Here is a 15,963-nt window from a genome sequence, read left to right as displayed (position 1 = left end):
GCATGTTGGTGTGTTGGTGTTCGGGTCCGCGATGCTGCAGCGTCTATTTTCCGAGATCTTATCTTTTGTTATTATTTGCATTTGCTAATTGCTAATTACTCGCTGCTCATTAGCGCTTCCCACCTATTTCGCGTTGATCCCTCTGAGATTTGATACGTACCACGTGTATACGTAAAGGTATATATATTCACGTTTTGGAACCATCGCTACTCCCTTAATTATTCCATTCACCTTAGTGATTTGGACTAATTGACTAACTCTATTAGTTATGATAGTTTCGGTGAACCATAATTTTTTTGAAAAGCTCCGAACACAGTTAATTTCAAACCTTTGAACGGCTCGTCTCGTCTCTACGGGCTGAGGCTATAGGGCTGAAATTTTGACTGCGACAATATTTCTCAAGGCACTTGAAAGTACCGAGTACAAACATTTCAGCAAATTCGAAGAACCTTTCGCCAGAAACCCCTTGAAAACTGACAGATTTACTCAATTACGTAGCAACCAGGCTGTATATGCGGAGTCGCTTGTTGAAAATTCCTACACATCTTACCTGGACACATACATAAGTATATCGTATGTAGGGAAGGGCGGGGCAAAACGGGGTACTTAAGGAAACTGTGAAGAAGAAAAAACAAAATTCTAATCCAGAACGATGTTTGAACTCCTCTTCGATCGTTTAAGAGAAATTTTTGCAAAATTTTTTGGGTACCCCATTTTGCCCCGCTATCCCTATGCATATAAATATATGTGTGCGTATTCAATTGAATTTATTTATCACGATTACAGCGGAGGCTCGATGCATTTTTGCAGATTATATATACGTAATCTTTATTCACATAAGCCATAAAAATATAATTATTTACATTTACATACAATAATTTATCGATAAGGCTAGCTTGTATAGATTAATTGTTCTATGGACGATAATAAAAATTTTAGGATTCCGCGAGATTCTAAGTTCAGTTGCCCTGAATGATAATTTTGTTGTTATTTTTTTTTTTTCATCTCAAGTGTAATGAGAAAATATCGTACAACGCCAATCGCAAGAGTTCTTCCTCGACGAAAATATTACGCATAGTCGGTGGAAAAAAAAAAAAAAAAAAACCGAACGCAAGTAATCGGAATGACCCACCCTTTGGCGAGCACCTGGTACGGCACGTTTTAATGTACTATCCTCAAACAATCCCTCCGTAAGTATATTTGTGATACAAATTTACGGGGCGCGCGCATCTCCGGGGTTAAGGGTCTTCGAAATCACAATAGACTTCTTCATTTCCTCGCGATACCGTAACAATGTAAATATGATCTATAGCAGGACTTGGGACTTTATCAAAGTGCTGTATCACGAGCCTGCTTTCAACTGTATAATGCGACGCTTGTAATAAATGTAAATCTACACGTATACCATATGCGAGATGTTAAGATATATTACCCTCCCCGTAACTCTTCCGCAAGGAGGTAATATTTTAGAGCGAAGTATCATTTCCATTCCGCTAAATAATTCAGCGGGCAATAGCGGACCGGGCGTAAATATCTCCCATCTAACTGAAACGCGGCGACTACGACTACGTAGTTCAATTGAACGCTGCCTCGCCATTTTCTCCACGTATTTCACGGTATTCGACGATCCTCGAAGTCAACTCTTCCGCACCGTCCGCGAAACCCCCCGATGTCCGCGAGAAACGAGGCTCTCCCACGGAGGTTTCGGAAACCCTGCAATTCCTCTTCAACTCCCTCATGACGAAACGTTGCTCCTGAAATATTTCAATGTCCTCCACCTTCGCGACGACTTCCCGATTGATACCGCGACCGAAAATCTCCCCGTTGCGACCGGACTGCGGCACCCCGTTCCGATGCGACGTACGCTTCGAACGCGGAGCTGCTGCCTCTGCGGAGGTTCTTCCTCCGCGCTGACTCGACGCCTCTACCCGCACCCCCTTCGCTTCCGGTTCCCCGAGCCCCGCCTCCTTTCCGCCGGAAGTTGAAGTCGATTCGTGAAGGACGACCATCTCTCTGTCGCAGATCTCACTTTCTAGAGGAGGCTCTCTGCAAACGACATGCAAAGATAAATTATTCCCGGTTGCCGCTGGCGGAGCGGCCTCGGTTGTTCGCCGCGACCGGAATATCGGATATCGGGATTTGCTCTCGTCCGCTAGACTCGCCAGCGCCTCCTGAAGCTCGCTCTCTAATTCTTCGGCGACAATTTTTGTTTCCTGCGGCGACGTATCCAATTTCGAAGTGATCACGTGACGACGACGACGACGAAACGACACGACCAACGGACGACGAAATTCTCGTAGACTCGTCACCTCCGTTTCCTGAAGGTAACGAAAGCTACCGACACCCGCGCGTCCCTCGTTATCGTCAACGCCGAAATAACCTGCCCCGTTACTCCCTCCGCTCGTACTCTCGTTGTTCTGAGAGAATCTGCCCGACAGGATTGAGTAGCACCTACCTACGCCTCCTTGGGCGCCACCGGCAAATCCTCCCGCAGTTCTTCTTCGCGCCAGACGAGCCCTTCCGCAGCATCTGGCCAGAGTGTCCTGAAAACAAATGAGAGCGAGTCCAGATTTTACCTTTGACCCTAACAATCTGGCGATCATTCCTCGTTAGGGGGTGTTGTAATGGGACTATTTTATTTCAGTTCGAATCTACCGAAGTTTGCTTCGTTCCAAGGAGAATAAAGCTGCAGGATTGAGAAGTCTCCGTGGGTTAGGTGTACATGTATACCGCCACGGAGATAAACTACGTTGTAATTTGTTGAACAGTTAACAAGCTGAGACTGTGCACCTCGCTGCTTAAAGTTTAGAACTTTGAATTAGATAATACATTGCTTGTGAGCTTCGAATGTTCACGTGACCGACGCACTCCGGCGAGAAAATTTCGCAAGCCTCATCATCGAAATTTTTAATTCGATCAACTTCCAATCAGCATTCAGTTTCAAACATCTGGGAGTAAAATTGAATTCCAGAAGCATGAAATTTGAATTCTGAATCGCTGTTTGCCTCGACGGTTGTTTACTTCGAGTTCTTTCGCGAAATCGTCTGACTTTCCGACGGTACGAAAAGTTCGAAAACTGTAACCGTCGATAAAATCGCAACGGACAACCCTTCGAGCGAGGGATGTTTCGCTTTTCTTCGGAAGGTACAGCAGAACTCGTCCGCATTTCTTCTCCCCGAATACCAGGGTACAAAGATTCGACGGGGTCGATTGCATTGTGGGGAGGGGGATTCGCGAATTTACCTTGAAAGCTTCTCGGAACTTGTTGGACATTATGTGGTAGAGTAGAGGGTTGATCGTCGTGGACAGGTAATAAAGAACACCGGAAACGTATGTCAGAGCGCTGAAAACAGCGACCATGTGGGGCGCGTTGTTCGTGCCGTAAACAGCCAGTAATCGTTGAGCATGAAATGGAGCCCAGCAGATGAAGAACGCTACCACAACTGCAACTAGAAAATAAATAAAAGACGTACTGTACACTTCGAAAAGGAACCCGTCTCGTTGAGCATTTAACGGAGGCTCGTGTCGAAAAAAATTGATCAACGTTTTCGCCGCTGTGTCCTCGACCTTTGAACGAAGGATCGATTCGGCGAACGAATGATTAGAATTTATCGAATGAGGCGATCTTGATTTGTCGTTGCAGGTAAATGCGGGAACTATTAGAAAGGATTGATTTTATGGATTGAAACGTTTGTCGCGTATTTAACGGGCTTCGGTACCTTCCATAAAACTTTGCTTTATCTTACTATACATATACTTTCGTATAAGTACGAACACTGACGACTTCGACGTACACGCGTAACAGAGGTCAGTTTCCGAGCGGCCAATTTTCCCTTTTATTTTTATGGTTCGAGCGGCGAGACCGCGTGTAATATATGTATACCTGACGAGGAATGAGATCCGGATCGGCATCGTCGCAGAGGACGATCAAGTTCAACGAATCGACTCCGACGAAACCGATGAACTTCTTGAATAGAATTAAAATCAAGGGAATAAATGACCCTCCACGTTGCATGCGGAGCATGCGACACTTCGCGAAGACCAGGCGTTATTCACTTTGCTGGCAGCACGGGATATACCGACTCTGTATCACGGTCATTAATTAGGGTAGAAACGGGGAGGCTGTGTATAATCGTACTTCAGGCCTCTTGAAATATATTCGAGAGTATCGAGTGAGGTGCGAAAATAATTCGGCGTGTAACCTAAATTTTTTTGTATTTTTGTTGTTGTTGTTGTTGTTGTTTTTTTTTTTTTCTCCGAGGCAAAAATAAGTTTTGAGATTGAATTAGCGGGGCGCTAAGGGTGCGTGGGGAAGAAAACATGTTTATCGTTTTTAATTCCATCGAAAGAACTCGGCTCAGCTGATCGCTGCAAGGTTCGGTGTAGGGAATCTCCTTTCATCCTTTTATCTTTATTTCATCGGGTGCAACGGGCATTTCGGAATAGTTATAGACACCGGAGGGCAGTAAAACGAATTTCTAGCCAGAGTCGGTATAAAATTTTTTTACACAACAGCCTTTCGCAGACTGTTTAAAATTAACTTTTACTCGATAGGATTCGCTCCCACATGCAGCTACGGGACGTCTACACCGTGAACGTTAAAATGTCATCCACCGCGAATGACGAAGATTTACATTTATATTCTCATCTATAGACTTTCTTATCTCAATCGTTTCTCTTTTACAATTTTTTCAAAACTTTACGCGCCGATGCATTCTTACAATGCGGTACACCTATATATGTATACGTAAACTTTCGGAGTCTCGTACATTTCATCTCGAATAGAGGAGACGACGATTGAATCGTGCGTAAAATAACGTACACTTTGTTCGATACGGGAGGAAATTCGATCGAGAAGCGAACGATAAATAATATTGGCCAAACGCCGATAGGCAGCCGAATACCGAAGAAAGTTTTCTTACTCGTATTCTGTTTAAACCCGCGGTTGAAAAAGAGAGAAAGAAGATAATATAAAAATGAAAAATCCCATTTCATTCTTCTCCATCTCTCGAGGACTAATTTATTACCCAGCCCATGAAAACAATGTAAAAAGAAATTCATGGTACATCTTCCTCGAAGTCGCCCGTTGCAGGACCTCGCGGTAACCCTTGATAACAGGATGGAATTATATATATATATATTTTTTTTTTTTTCCCGGCTTACCCGAGAAGCGCGCTACGTTATAAATATGCAGATACGTTGTAGATTTTATTAAAGCCGAAGAGTTTATCGAATTCCGGTTGCGATTACACGTTGGGTAATTATTTATACTTAGGTGAACCTACATTTACAGTTTACAATTTCGCGGTAGGTCTCAATTAATGGGCGGATAGCGATTTAAGGGCGGCTATTGCGCCCCTATCTATCCGATGCAGGCATTAATTAACCTGGATTATGTCAGGCTATCGTGAACGTTAAAATAGTGTACGCGCACAAAATTACCGGTTCAAAGTTCGCGACTGGCTAAGGGTAAATCGGTCAGAAGGCTCCCCGTGAAGTAAAAAAATCCAAAAAAACAAAAAAACAAAAAAAACTAACGAGTGATCGAATTTACGCAAGCGTTTCGACTGTATTCCTACGGACGTTAATTGTACATTGGATCGGCAACGTCATATTCCGTCGAAAAAAATGTGCCACTCGTTTCGTTACACTCATACGTTCACGCGGATAACTTCCATCGTCGATTCCGCGCGCATATAAGTACAGGAGCACTCAAGTTTGATGATCGTTCCCGCGGCGATTCAACATCCCGCGGAAAAGAGAGATATTCGAGCCTATATAGTGTCTCGGTTAACAACCTTTTCCGCCGACAGAATGATAAATAAATAAATAAATGTAATAAACGGGGATAAAATATTTCTTAAAAAAAATTCGCTTTCGCGGGAGAAAAGATAAGGTGTAGGAACTAACCGGCTGAACGCGTGCTCACCGCGATAAGTAATTTTTGGTACGACGACAACGATGTTTCGCCACACGCGTTTCGCCCGGCAAACGTTAAGAAGAGATACTTGGTAATAATTGTGACTGGAGGTAAAACCGCGAGGGTTAATAACGTTGCGTGCGAATGTTGCGTGATATGCGTAGCACTTTGACGCGTAAGGTTCGTAAGTCGTGAGACGGCGTTACGAAGATTGCGACATGTCCGAAATTACGGTGGAACTAGGTTGAAAGATCGTAACAGAACCTATGTATACGTATAGGTCGTACGTACCTAGGTGGAGACAACGAACGTGTGTGACATTGGGAGATTTTCTTTAATCTTATCAGACGCACGTTATATAGCCTACATCATTTCCGCGGAGAAGAAGAAACAACAATTACCCATGTAACGACGACGACGACAGTTATTTGTCACTTTTTCTCGATTCTACCGACGAAGCAAAAACCTCATATTTTTTCAAACTACGTCCCTCCTGCCGCGGCGTATTTGCAACTATATGAAACAAGCTGCGGTACGAGTTTAACAAGGGAGAGTGTGTATCCCGGCATTATTGCGCAGGGGTGGAAGTACACGCGGGACGGTCTGTCACCTCGTTCGTCGAAATTACCCGTCCGTCTCAAAAGTAAAAGGGGAAAAGTTTGATTCTTAATTTACGAAGGGTTTTTCTACTGGCTAGAGAGAGAAAATGAGAATAAGGAGAATATAATTAGCGTGGACTTACCCAGCATTTTGACGACGTGCTTGGTGGCCTTGTTCTGAACATTTTTCGAGTAATTTTTCCTTCCGTCGTCGGGCAATTGATTGGTGTCGTTCGCTTGACCCCCGGTATGGTAGGCTTCCGGCAACATAACAGCCACCACTTCGGTGGACGCTCGTTCTTTTTTTTTAAACATCCCCCTCGCCTTCAGAGAGACGCTACTTCCGGCCGCACCGCCTCTCGCTATTATACTCGAACGACGCAATTGCAGACCGATAAGTACGTACAAAACGGTGATCAGGGTCATCGGGGCGACGAAAAATACAAATGTTGATATTTCAAAGGCGTGCGGAATAACGACCCGCTTAACAGCGCAAACGTAATGATCCTCGTAAGGTATTCTACCGTCGGCCAGAGTCTCGTAAACGATACCGAACGACATTGCCTGCGGTACGGCGAGACACAAAGCGACCAGCCAAATAGCGACAACGAATTTAACGGCTCTTGTTAACTTTGACATAGTGTGAGAAAGAAAGGGATGACAAATAGCCACGTATCTCTCCACGGTAAACGCCGTGATCGTCAGTACGGTCGCGTTCGCCGATGTTTCAGCGGCGAATCCCTGAATAACGCAAAATATCTCGCCAAAAATATAGGGAAAGTGGGACCATATGTAATACATTTCCGGCGGTAGGCCGGAGACTAACAACAAGAGATCGGAGACGGCCAAGCTGAATAAATAGTAATTCGTCGCCGTGTGCATCGATTTGTTTCGAGCGATTACTATGCAAGTACTAACGTTGCCCACGACACCGGTGAGAAATATAACCGCGTATATTATCGTGACCGGTACGACGATGTAAAGGGGGTCCCTTCTGGCACCCCAATTACTTCGATAGGCCGAGGGTATCGGCGTTGTCGTCACCGAGGCACCGGAAGCCAAGAAAACTGAAGATGACGAGGAGTCCTCGTCAAAAATCGGGAGGGAGGACGAGGCCGTTTGTTGGTATCTATGGAGCCACCTTCCGTCCTCGAGGACGAGGGGAACCATGCCTCGTTTTTATTTTTATTTTATAAACGGGGTTTTCGTCCGGCCGCGTCGGACATCCCGGTAATAGGTGCGGGGGTTAGTTTTTCGCCTCTCCTTTCCCCCTTTTATCCTTTCTTTTTTTCTTTCTTTTTTTTTTCACACCGTTGCACATTTCCATAAATGAATAAGTCAGAAACGCGTGGGCCGGCACCTCCGTGACACCCGTCCGCCCCGGTTAGCCATTTGGAAATTTTTTTTCTTTTTTTCTTTTGTCTTCCCAACTTTCTCTTCTCAGGACATCACGGTTATTCGACGATCGTTTCGATTCCGTTGAAGGATGATGGCAATTGAGAAAATTCTTCGCCTCTCCTCGATTTTTCCGACCGCATGTTTCTTTCTGGAATGAAAATTGCAGAATGAAGGAGGGATGTAAAAAAGTTACACCAGAAGTTATTTTACCGTCACGGCGCGCGCATCGTCGACAAGTTGATCAGTTTTATTGACGGAAAAGAAATAAAACAAAATGAAATAAAGTCTGCAGCGACGCTAGATATACACATCCCTTATCCTTCGATTCCGAGTCCGAGATAAGACGGTCACAAGAAAACGCCATTTCAGAGTAATTGCCTACACTTTCGACCCAGCCTTTTAATCCGAATAACAAAAGCTATTTTCGTAGGATTCTGACCACCCCTGCACCCCGCGCCTCATTGTCAGGACGATACGAAGTAGGAAAAAACTGAGGGAGAAAAAATCGCGGTGTAAGCAGTCGTGCAATCGGATAAAACAGTCTTGCAGAATAATGCAGTTCTATTAGCGCGAAAACTTTGTTTTCTGCAGAAATTCATTCATAATTAGCACTACCGTGCAATCATAGAGGTTTCATTTGATTCGCTGAGATAATCGCTGGCAATTTGGGGGATCGAGATACTCTTCATTGTCATTTCATTTTTCTCTTACTTATATAAATAGAAACCCGCGTCCTTTGTTTCTCGCGATCGCTCGTCTCGCAAACGGATCTCATTTTCATTGTGGCCAAATGTCACACCCCCTCCGTAGCTGCATGGCCTTATAAAGTATTTCTTATTCATAAACGTTTTACAGCCAGACGGGATGCCGGGGGGGGGCTAATGCTCCCGATTTTTTTGTTTTTTTACCTCTTCTGGGAAAATAATTTCCGGGAAACTTCGTGCCACCCGCAGCGAGTGTATGGTTTTAATTGCTCGGTGAGAACGGCCGAAAGTTTAACCGGAGGAAAACCGCGCGACTGTCAACGTAGTTCGAACTTATATCTCGCGAAATAAGAAACAGATAACGAAGAAAAGAGCGAAAAAAAAAAGAAAAAGAAAAACTATTACATTTTGTCAGCGAACAATAATATCCCAGCGAACTAGCGAAATTCCAACGATACACATTCCTCGTAAACCAAAGCCACGAAAGGAGAAGTCTAGAGTTTCCGAACTCGATAATTACTTCATCACCCTAAAGTTTGACGGGTATCACCGTAAAACTCGTTTTACGTAATACCGACGCGATAGGTATACATAGATAACTGTACAAATTTGCGGTATGTGTTGTTTGTGGAGAAATTTTTGACGAATTTTCGGTAACCCAAACGACGAGAAAATTTACAGTTAAACTCGTCGGGTTCGTGCAGAGAAGAATATAAATAAATAACCGGATAAAAGAGAGACCATATTCGCTGGTGGGAAAAAGTTCGGGGGCACGAGAATATAAATATCGTCTCAACCGAACGTGCTCCCTCTTAACTATACGAACCGAGCTTTCGGTGCTTCGGCATGGATTTAAATTTTCTCCACCGTACCGGCACATTATACGGTCGAAGGGAAGGTTTACAGCCCTTCGCATCGACACGCGATACGTACCGAAAGAATGAAAAAAACATACGATCCGCCACTAGCTCTGTTCAGACGATAAACCGTTTCAACAAATTAATACCGTGCGAAATGTAGCATAGGTGCACGTAACGTACACCTCAGTAGACGCATTGAAATTACGTTTGATTTTCAAAGCTTCGTAAACGTTTGGATCTAGTTTTCATTATTTTTCTCCCTCCTGTTGAGTCGATTCAATTTTTTACCGATGAATTTAATTCGTCGCTGGATTTGTAAAAAATTGGATGAATAATTGAATAGTTTCTCGTTCGAGCAAACAAATGATATTCCAATTGTTCGAAAGCGATCGGGGTCCGGGGATAACATGGTCGCGTGCGGAGGGAATTAAGTTTATTCATAACGCTTATCTTTGAGTTTGACTATAGATGCCGTCCGGCAGATAAGCTTCGTAAATTCATCGATTCGGGGGAGTAAATTCAGCCCTGCGCCAGGGAATCAACTGCCCCTGATACGAAAACGGCTGAAATTAAGTTTCGAGTGAGCCGCGATGAAAATTAATTCTACCATAGATTTCTACGTCACTTTTATACCTTGTGCGATGAACGACCTCGGACTCCGCTTCTCGTAGTCGGGCGAAAATCGGTTCGGAAACACCGCCGTTATATTCAAAGATTTTATCCGCACCCCTGTATATCTAGTCATTCGGTGTGTAGTCATTGTGCGACGCGGTGTTGAAAAATTTTGCTTCATTGAAAAATTTTCACGCGTAGGTATATCGAAAAGCATTAGCGGTATACCCTGACGTATAGATTCGGGGCTCCGAAACCGCTGAAGTATTTTTTTCTTTTCAGTTGAACAAATGAAGCAAAATTGATCCTCTTTATTTATCTTTGGAAATAAAAATTTTTTCTCCATTTTCTTCGCTACACTTGCTTCGATCGCGAAAGCCGTGGCGTGAAGGTACAGGTCAATTTTTTTTTCTATTCCTGTAAACTTCCACCACATTATTCGCGAAGCTTTTCGAAATCTCGATGTATATATTTATCGCGTATCCGTTGATCTCTTTTCCCCTCCAGAAATTAGATGATGAAATAATTAAATTAGCTCAGTATGACCAACCTGTTATTTATCGCCGAGAAGAAATGGTAATTTCCTAGGTATTTCAAAAATATAATTACTTCAAGGTAAATTTGGTGAAATTTTTTTTTTCGTAAATAATTGACACCATCAAATATGATCCAATGTTTATCAAAGATGAGATGTTATAGAAATTTTCAAAATTATTAGCACAGAGGTATTCGAGAATTATATTAAATTTAACGATAGATAATCGTCGAGATTTCTGCGGATAAATCAAAAAAAAAAAAAAACGAAAAACGAAAAACATCAAATAACGTGAAAAGTAACGATTTCATTAAATAGATAGATTAGAGATTTACGATATTCGGGCGGTCGGGAAATGAGATTTTGTTGTTACAAATATATTTTTTTTATTTGAAAAGATATAGTAGCTAGAATAACTAGATTATAGATAGATAGCTATCGCCTGCTGAGGTGGGTAATATAATAAAACGATTCGAAACTGGTTTTACAACCCGGAATTTCAGTGTACATGAACACTATATAAAAATGCCGATGTGTTTTCTATTTAGAGAATATTTATTTGTCCCCAAATTCCTAAATTTTTTCTGTTTGCTTCGTCGTATTTTACAACGACAGTCGTTCGCGGAGATTCGAAACCTTGTCAACCAATGCAAACTAACTACCCCCACCGAACCCATTATTTATAAGTCATACAGGATTACTACTATAAATTATCCAAATCACCAAATGTAACCGTATAGATACATAAGCTCCGATTAGTTACTCGCTGCGGAGATAAAGGAAACGTAAGTTAGATAACGAACTTCAAACGACTTACATATATCCTGAAGTACGAGTACCGTTATAGTTCATGAATCTTCCCCAAATTTTTATCCACCTTGAGAAAAATTACCCCCTTTTATCCCAAGTTTGAAAAATATTGCCTTTGGAAAGCAATTATTGCGCAAGTTGTATAGTGAAAAGAAAAAAATTCACTGATTGTTGTTAACTCCTCCGGTTTTTTTTTTTTTTCACAAAGATGTGGACGTTTCGTATGTGAGAAAATCGGAAGCAGCTGAATCATCTTTTTTTTTGCAGAAAGTTGTTCTCGTTGAACCACACGTATTATATACAAGGGAGCTATCGACCTGCGGGTTCGTGATTTACGTCCAGCATTTTCGGTAGTTTTCCCTCAACTTGTATGGGGATAAAGTATCGGGTGTCGTAAATCCAGCTTATTGAACGTTATTCAACTTTTTTAAGGTTGACAATTTTTTTACTTTCGATTGATCCAACCGCGACGATCGCGGCGCGCCTCTGTATATACACGGAGATGAATATTAATAACAACCGCTACACCGACTCGTTCGCGTCTAAAGTAATAACGCGGTGAAAAATTTAAAAATATCATTTCCTCGTCTCCGAATTTAGTTTTTCCCCGCGTTTTTTTACCCCATATACTTTACGCTCTTCACTATTGAGCCCTTTAACGACTTTTCCTGCGCCATTGAATGTAACCAATGGCTTCCGCAAAGTTCCGCGCGTGAAAGGAAAGGGCGCGGGGTTATAAATAAAATTCATACGGTAATTGAAGAAAATAAATGAAAAACCGACTCGTTTTCATCGGGTTAATTCGTTGGGCGTACAATTCGCGCGATAAAAAAAGCGAAACGTTTTTTGACGACGACGCAAAAAAGGAAACCAAAAAAAGTGAATCAAATTTTGAAGTTCAGTCATTGTTTTTTTTTTTTCGTCTCTTTTTCATTTCGGAGAGAAAAATTCAAGTGTCGCAGAAGAAATCAGTCGAAGAGATCTCTGAGGTCAGAGGAGTCCACGTCCTCCGATGATCGATTTTGGGGATTGGTTCGCTATTTCTCCGAGCCATTTGGCTGCATCGAAGCAATTTTGCGGGTCTCAAGCAGCCGCCGCAAAGTTACCTGCTTGACTTTCATCGCGCCTCGCGGAATAGATATTACCATTATATTCCCCCCTAATTTGCGACCCAAAATAACCGACGATGGGTCAACCCAAGATCCCCGATACAGTTTGTTGTAAAGATAGCATGGGGTAATTTCCGTTCACCGTAATCTGCTTCATTTCGCCAAATATTCGATCGCGAAATGATGAAAATCATCACACGACCGATAATTACTACGGACGATCAATTATGAGAGAATAACGAACGACTGGAACACCTTTCATAGACGTTGCAGAGGTCGGGATTCCGTTGCATAATGGAGCGTCTATTCGTCGGTACCTTTCTGTATTTCCGTTGTTAAGCGGCGAGCTTGACGGAACGTGCGAAACTAGCAGCTGCCTAAATTCATGCTAGACGAGACAAGAGAAACGATATTCGACCTCAAGTTACTGGAATTTAAAACTTCCTCTAACTCCTCAATTTCGGGAAAAAAGAAAATTTCCAGACGTCGAGGGTCAAAATCTTACCACGCCGGGTCGGACTGCGTATGGAATACATCGCAGATAAATCGAACATATCTGTGAATATGCTATACGTCGTACGTGGAATATTTCTGTACCCGATTCGTCTCCGGTATTCGTTCAAATGAAATTACGAACGCCGAAAAATGTGCACAGGGTCTCGATTTCGGAAAGAAAGTAGGCGCGTCAAACTTGTACGAAAAATCGGGGCGTTCCGATCGCAATAATCGGCGAAATGAATTTAATTTGAATCAGATTGAGGAGGGGGAAATTGAATATTATACGGCTGTGCCGTACAACCCCGTCGAAGATGTCATCCTCCCTAATTCCAGAAATTTTCGACAGAGTTGACATTACACGGGGCAATTTATCTTCGGATGTATATGTATAAGTGCGGAGGCAGAGGAGCATATAACCTTGTTACAAAAAAGTTGAATTTATGAAAATTGGCGTCGGGCCGCTGACATAAAAATTGTGACGATAATTTTTCTTCATTTTTCCGAATATTTTTTAACATTTTTTTTTTTCTCCCCACATATATTCTCAAGTGCATGGTATACATTTTGAGAAACGACCTACGAAATTTACACGTATACATACATAAATTTATTTCTCTCATCCTTTCCTCGGACTACTTACCTCTCAGGGATAAAAAATCCCAAACTGTACAATTTCTTCCGACCGTATCATAGCGATTATTATATTTTACTTTTCTCTCTTTACTCCGCGCACAGAATTGCACAAATACTTATACAATACGATCGAAAAATTGCGAACTATTTCTGACCGGTAAAAAAAAAAAAAGTTTCGATCCCGCGAACCGATAAGAAATCGCGCTTCTATGCGTACGTACGTGAAAAGCAAAGTTCTCGAGTGATGTGAGGAAAAATCACTTTTTCTTTGTGGTTTTTTGTTTTTTTTCTCTCTTTGTCACGGCTCGGTGGTCAGCGGCCTCTGACACGTCTCCTCATCTATCGGGGGGCAACCCCGCCGTTCCATTCATCCATTCATTCACACTGAGCTGCGGCGGTGTATCCGAGCAACTAGTAGCGAAACCCAACGGCTAGTCGGACGCGCGAGGAGACTTCGAAGCGTGGCGAAACTGAACCCATGTCGGAACGCCGGTTTCCCCTTCGGAGAACCCTCACCCCCTGCAGCTCTCGAACCACCGAAACAATGACACGCAAGCGCGTCGATTTCTCTACAGCTTCCACACGCGGTATAGATACGGGGTGCATGTATACACGCGGACTACGTGGAAAAAAGGTCGTCCAAGATTTATTTCAACGGTGTAGGTTATTCAATTTTTTCATCGCCTGAAACGGGCTTGATATCTGTAGGGGGGGGGGGGGGGGGGGGGGGGGGGAAATAGTTTGCAGATATTGTTTTTTGCAATCGGAATCGTATAGATACTTATGAGCGTGTGAAATTTTCCTGTAATAAGGATCGTTACGTACGACAAATAACTTCGGACCTGATCTCTGCGCGTGGATCCCGTTCGATTTTTATACGCGGTGTAAATCACAGGGGGTACATACCGCTGTTCGCGCTCGGTAATCACGATCGATAAATTTTATGAATAAATTGTCTCGGAACCGCGTCGTTTACGGTATCAGCTGAATAAAATACGGTAGTAATTCGGAGCGTGCAGCGTCCCGGTTCCCCGTAATGCAATGGAGCGCTACTATTCTCTATATGAAATTCAATTTGTCAGCCCTCGAACGTCACGCATGTACACGTTTACTCGATGTACCGAGGAAGCGCATCGGATGCGCGTGGAATAATCTTGAAGCATTTAATGATGCTTCTCTCTTGAGTCTTCCAAGAAACTCGAATTTCATATCGTTACACTTTCAAAATCGCGCCACGCCACATCGGGGTGATCGCATCGAGTGGCGCGAAATTCCAGAATATCGCGATTCTGATTAAACGATGACTAGATTTCGAGCTCCGAGCTACTGTTTGAAGAAGCCGTATGATTATGCAACACGTGTGTAACCATGAGTATGTATGAGTCACGTGGATACCCCCCCCCCCCACCCCCCGAAGGTGTGTACATCCATACATATGAATCAGGGGTAGTAGAAGATTTAGCAGGCACTCAAGTCCGTGACGTCAAGCGTGAATTTAGACGCACCCGAGGAAACTGCGCCATTTTCCGCCTCCCGAGGAATGAAATAATTTCCCCAGACATCATTTTCCCGACCACTGTTGTATATCGGTCTACTTTAAAGGGTATTAGATTGCACGTGCACTTCGCAAACGGTTCGAAAAATAATTTTTCCAACCTTGATGCAGGAGCGCGAAACAAAGCTATTTCGTACATGACATAAGCCAGGTATACGAGTATACAGAGTTCGTAACGATTCGCGTGTCGTTGAATTCATGCGAAGTTTTTTTTTTTCTAAATGAAAGAAAGACAGAATAACGTTGTATCAAACTTATCGTTAGTCGGATAGGAATTTCATTCACGTTTTTAAATGAATTTAGGAAATTGTATTTTAGTCGTCTTCGTTTCGTGTGTATCCGATGTAAAGCTTAAGAAGGCGTGAGCCAGTAAAAAGTTTTCTTGTTTACGTAAATCGTTAGCCTCTACGGTTATGAATTTTGAAAGAAAAAAAACAAAAACTGAACAATGCTCGCATTTTTGTAACAACTATACATATTTTTCCACGATACAGTTGAATCCTTTATTAAATTTATACCCTCCGATCCAATTCTGGTCTGCTTGCATTAAAAGAAAAAGATAAAATTAAATAAAATAAACAACGTACGAACGACTTAAAAATTTGAAAAAAAAAAAGAGAGAGAATGTTATTCTTGTAGAAGAAAGCCAAAAGGTTGTTACGCTTGGTAAGCTCGTAATTACAGCATAAAGTGTGTTTATTACAAAAGTTCTTCAGGTCAGAACCGTAAT

The 15,963-nt window shown here is 42.6% G+C and overlaps 1 protein-coding gene across 2 annotated transcripts; it reads right to left on the bottom strand.

Moving 5' to 3' along the window:
* Positions 1-1,020: 1,020 nt before the first annotated feature.
* On the bottom strand, positions 1,021-14,131 carry LOC105692476 (pyrokinin-1 receptor-like). Of its 2 annotated transcripts, XM_048657745.1 has the most exons (5): positions 13,686-14,131; positions 6,663-8,065; positions 3,244-3,449; positions 2,456-2,543; positions 1,917-2,046 (listed from the first exon to the last, which is right to left on the bottom strand). In XM_048657745.1, the coding sequence occupies exons 2-5, from the start codon at positions 7,687-7,689 to the stop codon at positions 2,033-2,035; spliced, it is 1,335 nt and encodes a 444-aa protein (XP_048513702.1). In that variant the 5' UTR covers positions 7,690-8,065; positions 13,686-14,131; the 3' UTR covers positions 1,917-2,032. The 2 variants fall into 2 exon arrangements, with proteins under 2 accessions (XP_048513701.1, XP_048513702.1); XM_048657744.1 differs by having other exon boundaries at positions 1,021-2,543.
* Positions 14,132-15,963: the final 1,832 nt, after the last annotated feature.

The sequence above is a fragment of the Athalia rosae genome, chromosome 6 (genome assembly GCF_917208135.1).
Source record: "Athalia rosae chromosome 6, iyAthRosa1.1, whole genome shotgun sequence".
Classification (NCBI taxonomy): domain Eukaryota; kingdom Metazoa; phylum Arthropoda; class Insecta; order Hymenoptera; family Athaliidae; genus Athalia; species Athalia rosae.
The sequence above is the reverse complement of the archived record's forward strand: the minus strand, read 5'-3'. Positions and strand labels throughout refer to the sequence as shown.